Source organism: Sesamum indicum, linkage group LG3, assembly GCF_026168435.1.
Source record: "Sesamum indicum cultivar Baizhima isolate 11 linkage group LG3, ASM2616843v1, whole genome shotgun sequence".
In the NCBI taxonomy this organism is placed as follows: domain Eukaryota; kingdom Viridiplantae; phylum Streptophyta; class Magnoliopsida; order Lamiales; family Pedaliaceae; genus Sesamum; species Sesamum indicum.
The window spans coordinates 1,160,519-1,181,858 of NC_142659.1; the positions used below are offsets into that span (position 1 = coordinate 1,160,519).

Consider the following 21,340-nt stretch of genomic DNA (forward strand, 5'->3'; position numbering starts at 1 on the left):
TGATAATAAAAAAATCATTTGACTTGCAATAAATTAGTAATAAGTTAATCGATGGTATATGTAAATCTTTATCCGATTTTTCTGTTAATATCAAGAAATTTAGTAGATTTTGACTAACGAATGAACTTATTTAGTAGACGAAAGCAAACATCAAAGATACTAAATATAAATTTTTAAATTATAAGTAATTTATGTGTAATTATACTAAATCTCAATAAAAGAAGTTTAGTTATCCCTATAAAATATAAGGCCCCGTTTATTTTGATGGATAAGTCTATATAAGAAAATTAGTATAAGTTAATATTGCGCTTACTCTGTTGTATGGAGGCCCGGTATAAAATCAAAGCTCAGTACTAATTACTGTTGCACCTGTATAACTAATACCACCTTGAGAGGTGGTGTTAATTTAGTCCGGAGACTAACCCTTTTCACTTACCAAAACACCGCTCGATCTTAAGTAAAAAAGTGAGTGCAAAGCCATTCTTCTTTCTCCATCTCTTTCAGACGTCTTGGAAGTGGAAATATTCCGCCATTCTTTCCTCAACATAAGCTCGTCTCTCAGGTACAATCTTTGTCCGAACTTTTTTTTTTATTTAAAAAAAAAAAAACTCTCTCCGAAACTCAAACATGGGTTCAAACAAACTTCTCCCAATTTTTTTGAACGACCTAAAATACCGATTTTTATTAAGTTTAGCTAACCTTTTTCATACATCTTCGAATTATAACTTCAACTTTAAATTACTAGAAATCTGTATAGAAACTTTCCAGAGTTCTATAAATTTTTTTAAAAATTGAGCGTCTTGGTTTCTTAAAAAAAGAAGTAATTCATATTAGCTGGAATAAATATCCTAAAATTAACAAAATAAAAACGAAACAAAAATAACTGACAGATCTGAAGACAAAGCATTGCTAGCTGGAAAAATAGCACCACAAAGCTAAATAATTTCTTTACCTGGACAATGAAAATTCCGAAAAATTATCTTCGAATTTTTCAATGAACCGAGTCTCCAACGGTGGTCGTGCAATATTAGGACAAATGGATGATTTTGGACGTAAATTTTGTTGTTGATTTAAATCTAGAATTCGGAATAAAAGGGCTAAAAATATCTTTTTACTATCAAAGTCGTTAGAATATTTCAAAGTAAACACTTAATAAAATTAATATAATTTTGATGATACATATAAGTAGATCGAATTTTCTTAATTTTTTATTTATTATAAAAAAATTCTATTACTCATTTAATTTCATTTTCAAAGTAAACGGATTCCAAGTAAACACGACAATCAATCCGTGAGAAGCCGACAAAAACTCAAACTAACGGTAGCATCAAACGGCGTCAGAATCAGCTTAGGCGGGCCCCACATCCTTGACCCGGTCCAGTCAGCCCTAAAATTTTAAATCAAAGAGGGCGGCGCATTTTCCCCTTTTGTCTTTATTTCTTTTTTTAATTTTATTATTATTATTATTTTATTTTCATCTGTTTAATTGCTTTACGCGTTGTTCCAACTCCAAGGGCGGTGACTGACTCGCTGCGAAATATCGTCCACGCCTTTCTCTCTCCCAATTTGCAATTTAGTACCTTAACTTTGGAAAATTCTTTGTTGACCCATCATAGTTTGTTTGTTTGCTTTTTTTTTTTTAGATACTAATTATTATGGCACGTCATCCCCCACTGTCATATACAAAAGAACAGATATGTAAGATAAAGAAAAAAAAAAAAAACAAACATGATGTGAATTGTGAAGAGAGGGGAAAAAAAGAAATCCATGAGAAAAATAAATATGGAGTGGGGTAATAGACAGAACATAAATTATAATATGTAGGATTATTAAAAATATTAAAATTACTATTATGCAATTTTGTTTGAAGAAAATGAATGAAATAAAGGGTAAATTTCGAAATTTAAAAATTGATACGATAATTATTTTTAATAACAGTATAAATATAAATATATGGGATGATGGATTTGAATTTGAAATGTCTCTGAGTTAGAAGAATTTAAGATCCATCAATGTTCAGGAGAACATAGTTCAGAATTAGAGTTGAATAATTTAAAATTCGTTGAATTTAAAATTATCTAATTTTTTTTATTGGGCATTTGGAATTCAGAATTTCAAATTTATTAATCCAAACGCACACTTATATTGCATTTGGATAGTCGAAATTTTAATTTGAATGAATCATTTGAGGAAAAATTTCAAATAACTAAAGGTATTGGAATTCAATTACAATGCTACGAAATACGTGTTTAAGAACTTGAAATCATTTCTAATATGGAATTAGTTAAGACAAGACAAATGTTACTATGAAATTGCATTATTGACGGGTAGTGATGCGTAGTTCAATTGACGAAATTGAGGCTCCATCACTATAATAAGGTCATGAGTTCAAATCCCACTAGCACATTAGATGTTATTATACCTTAATAATAGTTGTTGATTAGATACAGTTATTTGATATCGATAATTAGTATATGATTGTTATAGTTGTCAGTAGTTGTTAGATATGAATATTTGGATATTGACAGTTTTAGTGAGGGAGAGAGAGTGAGGTATTGGAGATCATTTGCTTGTAAGAATTATTTTTGATTTTTGCTATCCAAAAATGATACTAAAAGAACTAAATTTGAAAAATTACATTAAACTATGGGGCAGAATGCAAATATTTTGAAACAATTGGGGCCAAATGCATAGAGAACCTAAGATGAGGGACCAAAAGTGGAAATTGAGCTCTAGATATTCTCTCTCTAGTTGTTTTCCTATATATGACCCGCTGCGCTATCGGACTACCTCATTAATTGAGTGAGTGAGAAAAAAAAGAAATATTATAGGGAAAAAGAGGTCTCCCTCCCTGTAGAGGAAGAGGAGTTGTAGACGAGAAGGAGAACGATTTGGGAACTGATTCATCTAAACTTTTAGCTTCTATCTTTCCCTTGTCAATTTATCAACAAACCCTAATTTTGTTTGGCAAGGATATATATATATACATATTTCTGGGTTCCCTCTTTTTTCTCTGAAATTTCTAGGGTGATTTCTGGGTTTCTTTTAGATTTGGTGCTTTTTGAGGTGAAAAATGGCGACGGAAGTGTTACGGCCCCAAGATTTGTTGGTTGAGAGGTTCCGCGTGCCACAGACGTCTTGTCCGCGCAGGAGGAATTTTCCGGCGAACGGAAGCTTGACGCACTTAGACGCGAGCCGGAGGCAACATAGGAAGACGTCTCCCAAGCCGGATAAGAGGAGATTCAACGCCGCGGCGGAGACAAAGAGATCGAGTTATGGCGGCGTTTCCGATCTACGGCAGAGGGTTGAGGTCAGCGGTGGCGGCCCCGTCATGGGGCAAGTGACGCTGTTGAGAAGAGGCGAATCGTTGAGTTCGCTTGCTTCTAAAGTAAGTGGTGGAAGCGCCGAGGCGCCTACTCAAAAGCCGGTTGACGATCTAGCGGTTCTCGGGACGGTGAGAATCGGACCCGACTTGCCGGAAATGGTGCCGAAGCAGATCCGCCTAGGGGCGCCTTCCTCCGGTGATGTTTACGCCGGATCGGCTTTTTTCTCGTCGCCATCTCCCAGATCTGTACCTCTACCTTCGTTCTTCAACAAGAGGGACTCAAATGATTGCCAGAGCGAACCCTTCGATGACGGTGCTACGAGGGATTTGCGGCGCTTGCTTCGTCTCGAATGATTTCCCCAATTCTGAATATGATTGAGAAAAAAATCAAGAACTCGCTTTCTTGCTTAGATTATCTTGAATCTGGATTTCTATCCGTAGATATTTTTTCAACAATACGGATGAAAGAATATACAAGATCTGGAGCTCTAAGCAAAAACGAGAAGCGATTCAGTCGAAGGTGGTCTCGTATCTAGTTTTTCTTATTTTCTATGGGGTTCTGTATTTGTTCACGCACATCATTATGTGGCGACGTGGATCTGGTGGAAGAATTATGACCTCTTTCACTGATAATTACTACTACTACTACTACAAGTACTTAGCCTTTGTAGCTTTGAACTGGGTAATTTGGGTTGGGGATTAGTTGGAGTTTGGGAAGTCGACAGAAATTGTTAAATGCATATGTCTATCATATGCTGTTGTCGTAGCTCATGTGTTGTGCGTCGTATGTATCATCAATGAAAATCATCAGTAGCAATAATATTATGTTTATATTATTAGGTTGTAAATATTTGGGCATTTGAGTTATGTTTTTCTTTTCGTTTTCTTTGTGTTGAGTTTGTTTTTGCGTTTTCATGTTCTGTGTAAGTGGTAGATTGGGGCTGATGAGCTTCTTGTTATCATAGTTATTAATGCTTTTGTAATCTTGACAACTCGAAGCTAGGAAGGTTTGAAGGGCCAAGAGGCATAATGTGAATTGGGATGGGACTTCACTTGATGTCGTTCTACGTCCTCCTCTTTCCCCCCTTTGGGTTGTGGGGGGTGGGGGAGTTGGGAGGTCCTACTGGAGATTGCTTGGTTGTTGTGTCCTGTTTTCAAACCAAATGACATCTGGCGATGGCACCTTCCAATGATGCTTAGTCGGGATGATCTCTATTGTTGAGGATCGAGCTGGATGAATTCTGTGTGTTCCTAATTGAGGTCATTGTCTTGAGCGCAATACCAGGTGAAGCGGATAGACTGTAGCAAAAACTTATGGAAATTTCTTTAAGTAATATAAAGTTGGGATATTATATCAGTTGTCTTTGTTTTAGTCATTCACATTAGGGTGATGTAAGAATGATCATTGATGTGCCTGCTTGGTTTGGGGATTTGTACAAGAGCTGTTGTGGCCATTGTGGAAATGCTTCTATCCATCTTGAGTCTACACAGAAGATCTGCTGATGAGGTTGCTACCGGCTGTTTCTGGCACTAATGTCCAGCAAGCATGGCGTGCCCTTCCAGCCAGAATTCATCTACATCTTCAACTTAGCATCCCTTAAGATATGCAAGAGGAGTCTATGATATATTGGTTTAAGTACTTTGGTCGATGAAAAGAGCTTGAGGAATCATTTTTCAGGTTCCTTAGCTCATGACTCTGTCATCTGTTCTTCAAAGAATATGCTATATATGTGTATATATATATATATATGCTATTTAAGCTCCACTTTGGTTATCTTTGAATGAACTTTTAATTGGTAATATCTGCTTACAAATAAAACGATAAGCTGGACCAAGCTCAGAATGCTGTAATTATTTGGGATGCTACTGACTCAGCAACTTATTTCCCAAATACCTCTACTAGAACAAGAATTGCTTAGCCTGAAAACTCTTTGTTTCAGTTTCTTTTGTCTTCTATTGCTCTTCGGCCTCTTATCAGCTACTTTCATAATGTCAACTTTTACTATATGGTGATCAGAGGTGCCTTTTGATGACAAAACTGAGTAAGATCCGGGCACGAACTTGTATGGTAAATCTGGGGATCCCAAAATGTAGTCGACCCGAGTTCCATACTTGCATGTTCCTTGGACATCTGCTTCAATACCAGAATTTTTCAAGAAGATGTAAAGGAATTGATATCTTGACTAGTAGTATAAGATAAGTTAAATGTACTTTGGCCTTTGGCAATCATGACTACAGGTTCACATTCCCCTGGGAAGTGTTTGGCATCCGTGTACTCTCTTCCCTTGAGGAAATTCGTTACTTCAACTCTTGGAGTCGGCTTTCCTAGTTCCTCGTAGTACTACTAGGACAATACCATGGTAGACGTTTAGTAACAGGGAGACATACATGAATGGCATTGTTGAAAGAAAACGAAATGATTACCTTCACAATGTCGTTCCACCTCTCTGATGAGTAGTCTGATGCATCAAGAGAGTTGAGTCCTCCAGCAAGAATATGAGGTTGATCGCTCGTCTGAATTATCGCGTTCATCTGATTCATCCTCCATCTTTCATCCAAGTGGTCGAGTTGGGTGCAGTAAACGTTGAGCTCCCCTGTCCACGGAACGTCAATGGTTGCCTTGATCACATTCCTGGTGCAAAGCATGTAGCTTCCTATTAGTTTTCAAGCGCAAGTTTCTTTTTGATGATGAATTCTTTATCTCATTGATATACGTATATATATTGAGAAAAATGCAAGCCACCTCTTATTATATGGGATGTGCAAATTATCCTTTATGAAAAACTAATTATCAAATTACCCTCCGTGCTCCACCAACATCACGTCCACGAAGCTTCACCATCTTCACCTCTGAGCTCCACCCTCACCACCACCCATTCCGTTGCCTGCACCTTCACCCTGCACTCACCCCGCTCCCAGTCACCGCCCACCATCCCCCTTCCCCAACTCGAGCCAACCCTTTAGCCGTAGTCGCTCCCCTTCCCATTCACCGAATCCCATTGTCGACCCTCCTCCTCCAGGCCCCCATTGTCGCTGGCCAGCCTCTCTCCCCTCCCGCTTGCACCCCCCCCCCCCTCTCTCTATATATATTTAAAATGTATTATATATATTTTAAAGTAAAATTTATATAACATAAATATACAAATGTAAATCTAGACCCTTAATTCAAATTAAAGAAAATTTAGACAATCGATCTTGTTAGTTGAATGTAAACCTTAGATCGAATTAGATTCAATAATTATTAAGTAAAGATATAAATATAATTTTATAATTAAAAATTAAAAAAATTAGAAGATAAAGAATACGAGCATGGATTATACGAAATCGCGTGAGGGGAGTAAATTTCTCTATTTTAGAAAACACAGGGAATAATTTAGTATTTTTTTATAGGGGAATAATTTGCTCATTTTTAATATCACATTACGACGAATCGCATTAATACCAATATTTCTAAGAGTTAATCACATTTTGAAAATGGAATACTGACATCCCGTCCAATGTTTCTGTACTTTTATAACTTTCAGATTATAATTAACTCTATTCCTAAACCTAAGAAGGATGAGGCTTTTCTGATGCATCATTAGGTTGAGGGTTGGTTACAGTTCCACCCCTTATTAAAATGTGGAATTACACTTGTTTTTTTAAAAAAAATTTTAAAATTGTACATACACTTCTTCTGAAAATTCATTGTACACTTGATTTCCGTTCGTTATGATTTGAACGAAAAATGTTGATGTCATTAAAAAAAATTACATAAATTTTCAAATCTACCATTCATTTAACATTTTTATATAATAATTTTGTACTTATAATAGAAAAAATGTAATTTATCTCTTTATAGATATATATATTGAAATGTTAAATGAGGGGTAAAATTAAAAATTTATTTAATCTTTTTTGTTAACGTTAGCGTTTTTTTTTATTTTAACCCTAACAGAAGAATGTCGGATGTAAAGAAAATTTTTTTTGAAAGGGATGTGAGTATAATTTCAAAACTTATTTTACAAAAAGTGCAATTTTTGCATTTTGAGATGGAATTTAAGGGTAATTAAGCTTTAGACATGACAAAAGTCATAAACTTGTTTTCATGCGGAATTCCAATATGACATCATGAATATCTGCTAAACATTCAAGAATGGGAAAGGAAAGTGAGAAATACCTGAAATCTTTGTCATCAAATATTTTCTGAACTTTCCACCTCTTGATAGGCCATTTTGACAGAACAGCATTGCCATACTCAGGAGCCCAGCTCTCCGCAAAGACGTAGTTCATCCCCAACGCTCGAGCCAAATCAGACAACGGCCTCATATCTTTTTCTTCCTCGGCCTTCACGTCCTGCAGGGCCAAGATATCGGCATCTACTTCTTTGAGCACGTCAAAAATGGTCCTACTTCCACACAAACCGACATCGGTCAGCCAGTTAGCCATGCCGGCAGGGAAGCAGATGGGAGATCTCATCCTATTGTTGAAACTGAATGTTTTGCTTGAGGAATCCTCAACTATGCTGATCACCTTGTTCTGTGCTAAAGAAATCTCATTCTCAGGCAGGTTAATGGAAACCTTTGGTTTTGATTTTTCTGATGCATTCATCATGGAATGGAGTGGAGACTGTTTGAGTATTCCTTTGGGACGACGGGCAGTTATGCTTTCACTCTCTTCGTGCACGAAAACGGTTGATTTCTCAGCTGTTGGGACGGCAGGTGCAAGGGAGAACAAGGCAGCATTGAAGGTGGCTAGTCGAATAGGCATAACCTGCATGAAGGGGCCATTGACATGGCCATTCTGATGGACTGCTGAGTTGATTTTCGGCTTCTTTTTCGGCTCAACTCTTGCATTCAGCCTCCTGACGATGAGTTTAGGCCTAGGACGTCGCCATACCAACCAACGTACCCTCGAGAAAAGGCGCCAAAACCTCCTTCTGAGAACATAAAACATGTAAGATAACTGGTTGCTGCAAGAAAGTTGTGAAGGCTTTCTTGATTGCGTGGAGAAAGTATCAGAAACTAAATAACTTGTGTATTTGTTGAAGACCAGTGATTGGATATGTAAGGAGATGAGTGTAAAGAGGTGGGGTTCTTGTCTTGTTGATGCACAATGCTGGCAAATGTGAAAGAAAAGTTGGCTATCTGGACAAAACAACAATCTCAACTGCTCCAAAAAACTAAGGTTAGAGGTTGACAAATGGGGGCTATTATTGTTGAGCTTGCTTTCCCATGACTACAACATAAACCAACTCCCACCTGTGAAACAGGACTTTTTGTGTTGCCCAATAGGAACACTGGACAAGAACAACAAAAGAACCAAGATTTTCAAGTAGTATACTATTTGGGTAAGAATTCTGTGTTTTATGAGGTCAGATAAAACGTTTTGATGCACTTGGGAGGGCAATTTTGGAGGTCTTAAGGAGGACAAATCCTGAATTCTATTTTACTTTTTCATATATATTTTGTGACGGATTGTACCCCTCCATCTCTTATAAAATATAATCTGCATAAGTCATCTAGGACTATATGTCCATTATTTACAACCACATCCAGAGAAGTCTTTAAATTACAATCCAAAAAAGAGCTTTCTTTTAAATAATTTAAAGGATTTATTACACTTAGACTCCCTCTGGAAAATGTAAAATTACATTATTTTCCAAAGAAATTTTGAAACTATATTTACACCATTTCTGAAAATTTTTCGTTTACACTTAATTTTCTTCTGTTAGGGTTTGGAACGAAAATACTGACATCAACAAAAAAGTTACATAATTTTTCAATTTTGTCTCTCATTTAATATTTTCATTACTTTTTTTTTACTTATAAAGGGAATAAATGTAATATATATATAGAGAGAGGGGGGGGGGACAACATTATTATATTTTTTTCTTTATTAAGTACAAAATTATTCCTGTAAAAAAAATACAAAATTGTTATATGTGAATGTTAAATGGAGGGTAAAATAGAAATTTGTATGTAATTTTTTTTGCTAACGTCATCATTTTTCATCCAAACCATAACAAAAATGTTTTTGATTTAAACGATAAACTTTTGGAAGGAGTGTAAGTGAATTTTTGGTATTTTGAGAGGGGTCTAATTTAATTCAACTTAGCAAAAGACAATTGCTTCAATGGTCTCCCAAACCAGTGTGCAAGCACCAAAAACTCTCTAATCAGCAATAGGTGCTAACCCTTTTCCTTCTTTTTGTTAAAAAAGGGGAGGAACAAAAATTGGTTTCATAAAAGATCAAATGAGGGCACATACATTTTCTTGAGACAGAAACCTAGGATTCTTTTCCAACTTGGTTCTCTGTTTTAAGAGTAGACTTTCCTGGATTCCAAGTCAAAAGTTAATTGAAAGACAAATGAAAAAGGCCAGTGTTAGTTTTCTTGCTCTTATAATCAACAAGAAATTAGATGAGTAGATAACAAGCAGAAGCTGTTGAACTGAGAATCTTGTCATTGCTTTTTATGATAAACTATGCAAGGACTTAGACCAGACAGTCACATTACAAGAGCAAGAAAGCGATGCTTGTGAAAATAAAGGTCAAACTGAGTTCACCTACTCAACAACATTTGACATTAACGCGGCAATCAAGCTTATCTTGATGCATAAACTAACAAAGGAAATACTGTATACACTTGCTCTACTACAGTGACACGTTCAATACCAAACAATTTCGTATTATAACTACTCAAAAATACACTCGTTTTTACTACTGATAGAAACATGTGTAGCATGTCCGAGTCCAGAATTTAGCATTACATAATACAATATGGTCCTCAGAAACACCAATCCTGAATAAGGTTACACTCATATGTGCCTCTTACAAACTTGGAAAGTCTAATGATTGTCAAGCAAATGCCAGAGACAACATATGTGATACACCAATTTGATTCATATTCGGCATTGCCCAAGATTAGCAGCCAATATTGAAGCTCCTGTATGATAATAGCCAGAAGCTCCAGGTCAACGGCTGTGTACTTTTTATGCTTCCATCCATGTGCATGATTTGTTGGAAAAAGTTTGAGATTGGTAATGAAGTTAAGTAGGTTTCTGATTTCCCACGACTATGAATCAAACAATGCATCAAGAAGGTTGGAAGGAGCTTCGTCTTTTCCATTCTCATCAAAAAAACCATTTGCAGCATTTTCCTTTTTTAGTCTTCGCTCCTCCGCGATCGATTCTGCTGATTCTGTGCAGAGACTTCTCCTCATCTGGTTAGCTGGTTTTTCAGCCACTTGAAACTTGTTGCCTTCACGGGTTCTCTCAGAGAATCCTGCCCAAACTGAAATAAATTTTGAAAAATAAATATATTAAAAGTGAAACAAAGAAATATATTAAAAGTGAAATAATCCCAGAAAAGAAGTGGTATAGTTCCAGGTCCAGAAAGATTCTTGGGTAACATAGAAACTATCAGACAATCAGCTACAGTCATCACAGAGACAACCACCAGTACCCACAGTGCGCCTATTTACCCACAATCGATATGTCTATTTACCTTAATTTGATATGCTATTTTCACTTATCTATTACATTCTATAAATAAATCAATGTCCATTTTATTTATGTTGTCTTTGCTATTAAATCAAGGAACTGGGAGACACTGCATTCGTTTTTTGTCTGCCATTCAGATGATATTGCTGTAGTTCCTATCCAACACCTAAGATTGCGATTGCCAATGATCTTCCAACACGTAGGATTGCGTCGATAATGCCAAGGCAAACCTTTCCTCTAAATGGTTAGCATATACAAGAGACTTTTAAAATAGAATTCAGCCGAAGCTTTAAGAAATTCCTAACTAATTTCTGACCTTTTGACATGAAATCAAGGTAAGGAATACCAAATCAAATGGCAGGAGTAGAAGATAGCACAGTGAACAAAATACATATTCCAAGAAGATGTATTCCTTTACGGAAAAAAACAGCAAGCATATTAGTAGCATAAACACCTTCTTCATAAGTGTAAAATCGATCACCATACCTCCAAAATGATGTAGGACAATGGAAGCAGCTACAGTAACATTCAAAGAAGCAGTGCCACCGCCATATTGTGGAATGTAAACAAAAAAGTCACATATCTCACACTCCTTAGCAGAAAGCCCTGTTCCCTATCACAGAAAATCCACATTCCACACATGGTATCAAGACATACACTTTATTGTAAGCGAAAACAAATTGAATGACAGCAATAACAAGATATTATTATCAGAAATAGCAAAGTAAATGTAGGCTTTATTTAAATATATATGTATTTTTACATGCACAAAGACACTTCCACTTCATGTTATTTTCTCAGTTTCCCTAATGTATAATTGGCCTCAGTTACTCGCTTAATATTAGAAATTGAGTTGCGAGTCCCAAAGGGAGGATTGGAAAATAGTATCTAACCTCATTGCCGAGAAGAAAGGCGGTACTCTTCCTGAAAGGATGCTGGTTTATAGCCATAGCATTATCCTTGATCTCCACTCCACATATATCACAATCCCTCTCCTAATCAATGCAAACATCATAACCATACTAAATTAGAACTGTAAAGAAGTTCTCATGACTAATCCTATTCTCTATACGCAGCTTATGGTTTACACCCATTGATCCACATAAATCAACACCATAAACTAGGATGTTCAATTTATAATTGAACTTTTTCCAACACAAGGAATACAAATTTTACCAGCCAACTGCTAGGGAAATGGTAACTGCTCATCCACAACGACAAGATTTCATGAACAAGATACTTCTTTATAATCATACGGAGGCTAAATGTTCTTTCAAGGCATATGCAAATACACAGGCATTGAGGAAGAAGATTCGTAGTAGAAAAATCAAGATGTCGGGTGAGTTGTAACCTTAAGGAAGGTGAAATTTTTATTCAATCTAGCTACCAGAAGTAAGACTTTCCACGCCAAAACGCATTACACAGACACAAACATGTCGGGTGAGTTGTAACCTTGAGGAAGGAACGGGCAAATGCCAGAGAGTGGAAGTGCCGGAACCGGAGGTGTGAGGTGGAGCCGTGGCTGCCAAAGGAGTTGAAGTCGCGCCGCCCCACCAATATTAGCTCCGACACACCGAACGCGGTGGCGCTGCGGGCGAGTGTTCCCACGTTGTGCCTCTTCGCTATGTTGTGCACAACCACGTAGCTCTCGTATTTCTCCTTCTTCGTGTTCTCATTCTCCATGTATATGACAGTTACTCACTGGCGGTGGTGCAAGTCGACCCGGCGGCGGGGGATCGGCGGAGGAGGTGTAGGTTTTTAGGGGAATGGGTTGCTTTCGCTTGTATGGAGTTGTTGGATTTGCCAGATACTCCGACGTCGTTTGAAAATTTTAATTAGGCAAAAATGTTATATTGGCTTTGGCCCCTTAAAATGTCCTAATTTGTCTTTAGACTCCCTTCATTATCCGTTAAATAAAATTTACTCCATCTTTTTATATTTTATTAGATAAGTTACGGCTATTTTTTTGAGATTTGACATATTATAAATAATAGTGTATATTTTTTTTATACAATTCTAAAACTATACAATTATTGTTGACAACCTCGCACGGGCACATTTCATTGTTAGAAAAATCTCTTTGTTGAGTTTGTTGCATTTCACGAATTTGCGGCCAATCCATCTCATTGTGTATACGTGATATTTGGTTTCGACCAGGGCTTGTAGAGATACGAATAGTAGTACCGTGACCCAACTCAAATTTCAAGACATCCCAATAATCTTCAGAATGCACATGTTTAAATGACTCAGAGTATGTATTCCTGTAAGCCATTAAATCATAGTAATCCTTCACCATTGATGCAACATTGATCATACATCATACCTTTTGAGCGTGACTTAGGGATACCAAATTAAGTCCGCTTCCCGCATGAACATTCTCGGTTTGCAATTTTGACAACATGAATATTGAGTCCAGGTCCATTCTGATGTCTTGTAACATTTTTTACTTCACAAAAAATTGGTGGGGTTGTCTCGTTAAGAGTCGATTGTGACTTGAGTGTAGAGGACCTCTCTCTCTTTTTATATATATATATATAGTATTATTATTATTATCATTGTTTTTAGATTAATTCATAGAAAATTACTAAATTTTTACATAAATTTATAAGTAATAAAATAGATTCTATAATATATACTATGTATCTTGATATAAATATAAAACTAAAAAATAGATAAAAAAAAATCACAAGTGAATTATTTGTCAATTTAAAAAAAGTGTAACACAATACAAATATATATTAAAATATAATATTTATTTGTGTCATATTAAATAATTATTTTATAAAAATATTATATTTTACTAAATTGTTGATTAAATTTATTTTTGTGTAAAGATTAAATATATAAATAAAAGTACATTAATTTATTATTATCCAAAATAAAAATATATGATATTAATTAATAATTATAATATATGGTTATTTTGAGTATAAAATTGATAAAATATTGAATATGAAATTAAATATATAACAATTTTAAAATATAAAAATATACATATAAAATAAAAAAAATAAAAAAAGCTCGCGAGCTCATGAACAATGAGAATTAAGCTCGAGTCGAGTTCTCCGCCCCTACCCTCATATGGTAGGTAAACCAGTGCCTTCTCCCCCATTCCACAACATTTGAAACCCTAAGATATCTCTACGAGCTTCAACTCTTGTGTTGTATCCAGAGGATGAATATGGAAAGTAAAATGCAGGATGAAAATGGACATATCATTTGATATTGTTCTCCATAGATATTAGGAAACTCAAGGAGAGGAGGGTCACCATTTGCAAGAAAGGAAGAGTGAACAAGCTCTACTACTGATGGCCACACTCTCCATGTGAATATGAAAAAATCACAATCCTATTGCCCTTTTGGCTAAGGCCAAGAAAATGTCATTATCATCAATAAAGTTACAAAAATGAGAGAGTTATGGGAAATATTTAAATAGAGTTAATGCAAAGACCAAATTGTGAACAAGATAAAAGTTATGGGGTCAATTTGAAATTTGTTCCTTCTTTTCTTGTCATTTTGCAAGAGATATTTTAAGCCAAAAGCTCTCCGATCTTTTTGGCAAACTCTACCTTTTTCCGGGGCCTTTTTGGCTCGGCTATAAAAGCCCACAAGAGCAGTAGGAAAAGATCAGTTCAATAATTCATTTTCCTTTTTTCAGTCAGAAATATCTCATCAGATAAGATTTTTCAGTTGAGGTTCAGGTTCTTGTTTTCCCTTTCTTTTTTCTACTTAATTTATCTGCTCAAGCTGAATCTTGATGTGGTTGCAATTGCATGGTCTGTTTTCCTTCAATCCAATTTATGGGCTGCCTTTTGCTTTTTTTCAGTTTGTTGTTCATTGTTTGGGGAAGTGGGCTGATAAGCATTTGTAGTAAAAGTTGATGTTTTGGGTTTGTGAACATGATTTAGCAATGTGGTTGACGGGAAATTCTAGTGTATACACTTGTTCCGTGGTTAGTTTGATATGGTGGCAAGTGTGTACACTTATTTTGTGCTAAGAATTTTCTTTATCATTCTCATAACTTGCCACCATACATTGTTTGGAACAAATGATGTTGTTTCTGTTAGATAGGGGAAATAGCATATTTTGTCCCATAAGATAGGCTCATTTTTTTTTTTGTTCCATTCATTACGAGAAATACTTTTAGTTCCGTAACTTATAAAATTTAGTATTTTTGGTCCCGGTCACTTTTCCGTCTATAATTTTAACGTTGTAGGCACACGTGGACTAAAAGTGTTAATCCCATAATGAATGGAGACCAAAAGTAAAACTGGCCTAACTTATGGGACCAAAAAATGCTATTTCCCCCTGCTAGGTACTTATCCAAGAATTTGTATTTGGATTGGCATCCTTTTGATTTCATGAACAAGTTTTAAAAGAGGACTAATCACTTACAAGAGCTGTGATCTTGTTGTAGTTTAACAATCCATGAGTAAGATTTTACTTTTTCTTTATTATGTTTTTGGATTGTAATCATGTTTAATGATCAGAAAGATGATATTTTGTTGTACTTATTTCGGGTGAGGGGTAGTTCTTGATTACACATGGTTTGATATCTTTTTTGTATAAACATGCTGTGAGGAAGCTGTAACTTTGATCGCCTTTTTGTTTGGTGATCACTTCTGAGACAAGTAGTTATTAGCATAAATCATGATCCAAGTAGGTACTTATATTTCTTTTTTGCATTGCTGTGGACTTTACTGTCAATATAAGAAGTGAAAGATAGGAATTTGAGTTTAATTATTGATTTCGGTATTGAACTAATATGTGAGACTGTACTGTACTGTCATCGGCCTTGTTCTCTTTTCCGGTTGGCTTTGCTATTCTGGCTCTACATTAACCTATCCTAATTGTTCTTCATGTTTTTGTAAGTTATACTAACTTGCAATTCTCTCTAACATTTTTTGTTTCGTTGCTATTCCAGGGATGGCGTCTATGCAAACTAGTTTGGCATCAGCTATATGCAACAACAGGAACCACTCGACTTCCCCAAAATTTCTGAGCAGCTCTTTCTTGCATGGGGTTGATGTGATCGGACAGGCTGCCGGCTTTCGAAGAAAGGACATAATTCCCACTGCCTTTTCAGGCCCGAAAGCTACATTGACCTTTGATCCGCCCACTAACAACAAAGAGAGGGTTAACCAACGGAAGCACACGGCCGATCCTAATGCTCCTGATTTTCTTCCACTTCCGTCCTTCGAGGAATGTTTCCCTAAAAGCTCCAAAGAATACACGTGGGCTATTTTTCTAAATATGATATGCTTTCTAGTATATTTTTGTTAGCTCGTTAACATTATTACTGCCATCATACATAAGCGTGCTTGTAATAGTTGATAGCATTACTTACATGGTTTTCAAGCTTTATTTCACTCGGCATCCTTTTTGATTTGTCATATAGATGTCTAATGAAGTATTTGCGTTTCAGGGAAGTCATTCATGAGCATTCTGGCCATTTGCTGAGAATTCCATTTCGACGAATTCACCTATCGGGAGAAGAACCCCATTTTGACACCTATGACACCAGCGGTCCACAGAACATCAGCCCACGCATTGGTAGGCTTTCGTAATACTCAATTTTTTTTAACAGGTTGTTGATTGATGTTCTTAGAGTTAACTTCTTTTCATATTTGTCTATTTAATGTTAGAATAGTGAGCATTCATGTCTTGAAACTTCAGATTTCATATGTTTGGCTTAGATTGTTATGAAGCATGATTTGATCATCTCCACATTCTTTGCCCCATTTTTTTCTCTTATTTAAGTTAATAGCAAGTACTGTTATAATATCATTCGGATAAGCTTCAGATTCCAATAAGCTGCAAGAGAAATTATTGAATTCTTGAATATTGGTGTTGTTTTACACTGCTCTTTAAGCTTAGGATTGCATATTTCAGCTTGTAATTTTGGGACTGGTCTGATGAACAGGACTCCCCAAGTTGCGGAAGGAGTGGATTGCCAGAAGAGAGAAATTGGGTGGACCAAGGTACACCCAAATGTTCTATGCTAAGCAGGGAATCATAACTGAGGAGATGGCATTCTGTGCAGCTCGTGAAAATCTCGACCCAGAATTTGTAAGATCTGAGGTTGCTCGTGGTCGTGCAATCATCCCGTCAAACAAGAAGCACCCAGAATTGGAGCCAATGATAGTTGGACGCAATTTCTTGGTGAAAGTAAATGCTAATATTGGGAACTCTGCTGTTGTAAGCTCCATCGAGGAAGAAGTCCACAAACTCCAATGGGCAACAATGTGGGGTGCTGATACCATTATGGATCTTTCCACCGGACGTCACATCCATGAGACTCGTGAGTGGATCCTGCGTAACTCTGCTGTACCAGTAGGAACTGTGCCCATCTATCAAGCACTGGAAAAAGTGAATGGCATTGCTGAGAATCTCACTTGGGAAATATTCAGGGACACACTGATCGAACAAGCTGAACAGGGTGTCGATTACTTTACAATCCATGCCGGTGTCCTACTCCGTTACATCCCACTAACAGCCAAGCGGATGACTGGCATTGTTTCTCGTGGTGGATCCATTCACGCAAAATGGTGCTTGGCTCATCACAAAGAGAACTTTGCCTACGAACACTGGGATGATATCCTAGACATTTGTAATCAGTATGATATATCCTTGTCAATTGGTGATGGATTGAGGCCCGGATCCATATATGATGCCAATGACACGGCCCAGTTTGCTGAGCTCTTAACTCAAGGAGAATTGACTCGTCGGGCTTGGGAAAAAGACGTACAGGTAACCAAAGACATTGTCTGCTATCTCAAAATTGTTTCTTCATTAAGATGCTTATTGGCCTCAACTTGTGTGCAAATTTATTCAGGTAATGAATGAAGGGCCAGGACATATTCCCATGCATAAGATCCCTGAGAATATGCAGAAACAGCTAGAATGGTGTAATGAAGCACCTTTCTACACTCTCGGACCTTTAACAACCGACATTGCTCCTGGATATGATCACATTACCTCAGCCATTGGCGCTGCGAATATTGGGGCTCTCGGCACGGCACTTCTGTGTTATGTGACTCCTAAAGAACATCTCGGTTTGCCGAATCGAGATGACGTGAAGGCTGGGGTTATAGCATATAAGATAGCCGCACATGCTGCTGATTTAGCAAAATGCCATCCGCTTGCACAAGCTTGGGATGATGCACTGAGCAAGGCAAGATTTGAGTTCAGATGGATGGATCAATTCGCTTTATCATTGGACCCCATGACAGCCATGTCCTTTCACGATGAAACCTTGCCATCTGATGGTGCTAAAGTGGCACATTTCTGCTCTATGTGTGGGCCCAAGTTCTGTTCTATGAAAATAACTGAGGATGTAAGAAAATATGCTGAGGAGCATGGTTATGGGACTGCCGAGGAAGCAGTCCAGCGCGGTATGGATGCCATGAGTGCAGAATTCCTAGCTGCAAAGAAAACTATCAGCGGGGAGCAACATGGTGAGATTGGAGGAGAAATCTACCTGCCGGAAGAGTACGTAAAATCCATCAAGACCTAAAGGTGAGTAAATATTTATCTTCCTTGGCAGTTTATCCAGCATTTAGCTAACTTATGGAATTCTGTGAACACATTGATACGTGACGCTATTGCCTGCAAAGAAACTCATTCCGTGTTGACATGGCTTTTTCTAAGGAAAATCTATCAGAAAAAAATATGCTTTTTTCGTCTAACCAGCTGCTCTCATTATTGCAGGCCTTTCCTCCTGGCAAACCGTAATAAACTCTGAGATGCAGATCGGAATGTCTGAGCTATAAAGCATGGTCGAAAAATGTGGTTTTAGAAACCTCATCTTCAAAAGCAGTAGGTAAGTAAATATGTAGCTTCTAGTTTGTCGACATCTTAGGCGAAACATGTTTGTTTGTGTTTAAACCACCCTCATCAATAAAAGACGTTCTTCTTAGCCTTGTTTGTATATGAAAATCGTTCTCTTTTCCTCGTAAATTGATGAAACAAATGCACCGGGGGTGTCTGTATCTGCTCGTGTGCTGGCCGGTTCCAGCCAGGACAACGAGCAGGTCGGGCTGAGAAAGTCCCTTTGAACCTGAACAGGATAATGCCTGCGTAGGGAGCGTGCATTTTTCTTTTCTGTGCTTACACAGGGCAGGAGATTCATCCCCCGTTTCAGGATTTTCTGCTTCGTGCGTCGGCAACTTTCTTGGAAAATTGTTGCTGTCTGGCTGGGAAGTAGATGAACTAACAATACTATTTGAAATCCATTTTCATCTCATAAGTTGCTCAGTTTAGTTCATAATCGGCCACTCATGGTTTTACTACAGCCCTGTTGGTGTTCAATCTCTGTCTGCAAATCTTTTGGTATAATATAAGCCAGATCGAAATTTGGCTTGCAAGAAAAGCAATCGAGATGACAAGATACACAGTAACATTTTCATCAATCCATGATGCTGGCCAAAATACATAAATACTAGGTTAATTACAATAAGCTTTTATAATATTTGACATAAGTACAAATATCTCCCGTTGTTTGAAAATAAATAATTTTTTATATTTGATGAAATTATGTAATTTTTGGATGGAAGTTTTTTAGAATTTAAAAAAAAAAATGGGACGTGGTGGATGGAAAAATATGAAAAATTATAAAAAAATATTCACTTAGTCCATAAAAAAGTTAAATAAAATTATAACTTAGTCTACAAGAATACTTGGTTAGTTCACCGCAAAAAATAAATAAAAATCTATACAAAATTAAAATACATATTTTTCATTGAAGATTGAAAATTAAAAAAAAAAACCCAAAAAATTGATACTAGCTTTGAAGGAGTTGATGGACAAAACATTGAGTTTTCAAGAGAAGAATATAAATGAGGGTAAATTACTTTGAAATTCTTTGAAGTTAGGTTTAATTACATAGATAATTTTTTATTTTTGGGATAATTATATTTACATTCTCTTACCTATTGTAATTTTGCAAAAATCATCCTTACTTTTTAAAAAATTACAGAAACTATTCCTGACAAGTTTTAAAACCTCAAAATATCCTTGTTGACTTGGTCAAATTTTAATATATTTTTTCAAGTACAAAAATGCCCTCAAAGTTGTGTTTGTAATTACTAAAAGGTAGAGAGGGTGTCAAAGTAATGTATATAGAGATGAGTAATATGATTCAATAGATTTTTTTTATTATTTGTATTATTTTTTAATTCAAACTTAAATTATTTTATTACCTTTTTTTAATTAAATCTCCATATAAAATTACACTTTTTAATAATTTTTAATTATTCAATTAATATATTACTAGATTATGAGTTTAAATTAAAAAATTATAATATTTTTATAATTATTTAAAATTATTAAAATTAAAAGATTGTTTATATTCTCCATTTTTATTTATAAGTAAACTAAAATTAATAAATAATAATTTAAAATAATTTATGCAGTTTTAGAATAGTAAAAATAAATTATTTATTTATTAAATATATTTTAAATTATTAAATTATTTTTTTAAAAAAAATTATTCTCTTTTCCCAATCTTTTGCTATCGTCCGCCATCAATATAAATATATATGATTAAATATGTTCAATTATTACATATTAATATATAAATGTAATTTATTAATTTTAGTAAAATTTAGTTACAAACAAAAAAAGAGAATAAATCTTTTAATTATAAGAATTTAAAATAATTTATGCAAGTGTGATTAATTTTTTTATTTAAATTTATAACTTAGTAACTAACTTTTATTAATATATAACTTGAATAATTTAACATTTCAATTATTAAGAGATGTAATTTTATATAGAGATTCAATAAAGAAAAAGTTAATAAAGCAATTTAAGTTTAAATTAGAAGTTGGTAAAAATAATACACAAAAAATAGGAGGTCATATTATTCATTTCAATAAATATTACTTCGACACCCCTTCTACCTTTTAGTAATTACAGAAACACCTTTGATGACATTTCTGTTATTGAATAATTAAATTAAAGTTTGATCGGGTCGACAGTGTATTTTGGAGTTTTTAAGGTTACCAAGGGTAGTTTTTGTAATTTTTAAAAAGATAAGAATGGTTTGTATAAAAAAACAATAGATGAAGGGGTGTAAATATAATTATCCCTTTATTTTTTATAAAATTATAAATACATTTTTTTGAAGTTGTAGTCATTACATATACACCCCTATTCAAGGGTAAAATTTTGAAAGTACACCCTCAGAGTAAATTACATAAATACCCCTTAGAGAGTGTGTTTATAATTTTATAAAGAACATCGAATATTATTAAAAAATATTCCAGAAAACTTTTCCTTTTCTTTATTAGCAATTTTCACATGTTCTATTAAACTAAAAATAAAAAACAAAAAATGCCATAAAAAGACGAACGACTTCTCAACCGTAGACATTTGAGAGATGAAAATTGGATCATCTCCAAGGGCATGAGAGATCAAAGACTTGAATGGGGATAATTTAGGAAACGAACTTTTTATCCTGACCATGTGGGCCCCGACAGTTTATTACCCGCCCACCAAGCTGGGCCAGATTGGGTTGGATATCTACCCCAAT

General features: G+C 35.5%; 4 protein-coding genes across 7 annotated transcripts; 2 read left to right on the forward strand and 2 right to left on the reverse strand.

The window, feature by feature from the left end:
• The first annotated feature begins 2,784 nt into the window (after positions 1 to 2,784).
• On the forward strand, positions 2,785 to 4,173 carry LOC105157064 (uncharacterized). Its single transcript, XM_011073359.3, has one exon. It carries the CDS (start codon positions 3,074 to 3,076, stop codon positions 3,677 to 3,679), a length of 606 nt encoding a protein of 201 aa, XP_011071661.1. The 5' UTR covers positions 2,785 to 3,073; the 3' UTR covers positions 3,680 to 4,173.
• A 906-nt stretch (positions 4,174 to 5,079) lies between these two features.
• On the reverse strand, positions 5,080 to 8,480 carry LOC105156938 (DNAse I-like superfamily protein). The gene is made up of 4 exons (XM_011073209.3): positions 7,485 to 8,480; positions 5,750 to 5,957; positions 5,537 to 5,666; positions 5,080 to 5,456 (listed from the first exon to the last, which is right to left on the reverse strand). The coding sequence occupies exons 1-4, from the start codon at positions 8,258 to 8,260 to the stop codon at positions 5,197 to 5,199; spliced, it is 1,374 nt and encodes a 457-aa protein (XP_011071511.1). The 5' UTR covers positions 8,261 to 8,480; the 3' UTR covers positions 5,080 to 5,196.
• A 1,496-nt stretch (positions 8,481 to 9,976) lies between these two features.
• Positions 9,977 to 12,628, reverse strand: LOC105156939 (tRNA/rRNA methyltransferase (SpoU) family protein). The gene is made up of 4 exons (XM_011073210.3): positions 12,259 to 12,628; positions 11,700 to 11,801; positions 11,293 to 11,419; positions 9,977 to 10,597 (listed from the first exon to the last, which is right to left on the reverse strand). Exons 1-4 carry the CDS (start codon positions 12,487 to 12,489, stop codon positions 10,380 to 10,382), a joined length of 678 nt encoding a protein of 225 aa, XP_011071512.1. The 5' UTR covers positions 12,490 to 12,628; the 3' UTR covers positions 9,977 to 10,379.
• Positions 12,629 to 14,350: 1,722 nt separating this feature from the next.
• On the forward strand, positions 14,351 to 19,099 carry THIC (thiaminC). 4 transcript variants are annotated; one of them, XM_011073212.3, is made up of 6 exons: positions 14,351 to 14,507; positions 15,731 to 16,040; positions 16,232 to 16,359; positions 16,730 to 17,556; positions 17,642 to 18,324; positions 18,517 to 19,099. In XM_011073212.3, the coding sequence occupies exons 2-5, from the start codon at positions 15,733 to 15,735 to the stop codon at positions 18,320 to 18,322; spliced, it is 1,944 nt and encodes a 647-aa protein (XP_011071514.1). In that variant the 5' UTR covers positions 14,351 to 14,507; positions 15,731 to 15,732; the 3' UTR covers positions 18,323 to 18,324; positions 18,517 to 19,099. The 4 variants fall into 4 exon arrangements, 2 of the variants coding, with proteins under 2 accessions (XP_011071514.1, XP_011071515.1); XM_011073213.3 differs by having other exon boundaries at positions 14,355 to 14,501; XR_847397.3 differs by lacking the exon at positions 14,351 to 14,507 and having other exon boundaries at positions 18,517 to 18,628; positions 18,824 to 19,099.
• The last annotated feature ends 2,241 nt before the right edge of the window (positions 19,100 to 21,340 follow it).

Bases quoted from the DNA above. Each gene is read 5' to 3' on its own strand.
- THIC (XM_011073212.3), top strand. From the start codon at position 15,733: ATGGCGTCTATGCAAACTAGTTTGGCATCAGCTATATGCAACAACAGG. The intron at 16,041-16,231 runs GTGGGCTATTTT...TTTGCGTTTCAG, and splicing joins AAAAGCTCCAAAGAATACAC to GGAAGTCATTCATGAGCATT. The intron at 17,557-17,641 runs GTAACCAAAGAC...AAATTTATTCAG, and splicing joins CTTGGGAAAAAGACGTACAG to GTAATGAATGAAGGGCCAGG.
- LOC105157064 (XM_011073359.3), top strand. From the start codon at position 3,074: ATGGCGACGGAAGTGTTACGGCCCCAAGATTTGTTGGTTGAGAGGTTC.
- LOC105156938 (XM_011073209.3), bottom strand. From the start codon at position 8,260: ATGTTTTATGTTCTCAGAAGGAGGTTTTGGCGCCTTTTCTCGAGGGTA. The intron at 5,958-7,484 runs GTATTTCTCACT...GCTTTGCACCAG, and splicing joins TTTGATGACAAAGATTTCAG to GAATGTGATCAAGGCAACCA. The intron at 5,667-5,749 runs GTAATCATTTCG...TTGTCCTAGTAG, and splicing joins GGTGGAACGACATTGTGAAG to TACTACGAGGAACTAGGAAA.
- LOC105156939 (XM_011073210.3), bottom strand. From the start codon at position 12,489: ATGGAGAATGAGAACACGAAGAAGGAGAAATACGAGAGCTACGTGGTT. The intron at 11,802-12,258 runs GTTACAACTCAC...TGCATTGATTAG, and splicing joins TTGCCCGTTCCTTCCTCAAG to GAGAGGGATTGTGATATATG. The intron at 11,420-11,699 runs GTTAGATACTAT...TTTCTGTGATAG, and splicing joins CCTTTCTTCTCGGCAATGAG to GGAACAGGGCTTTCTGCTAA.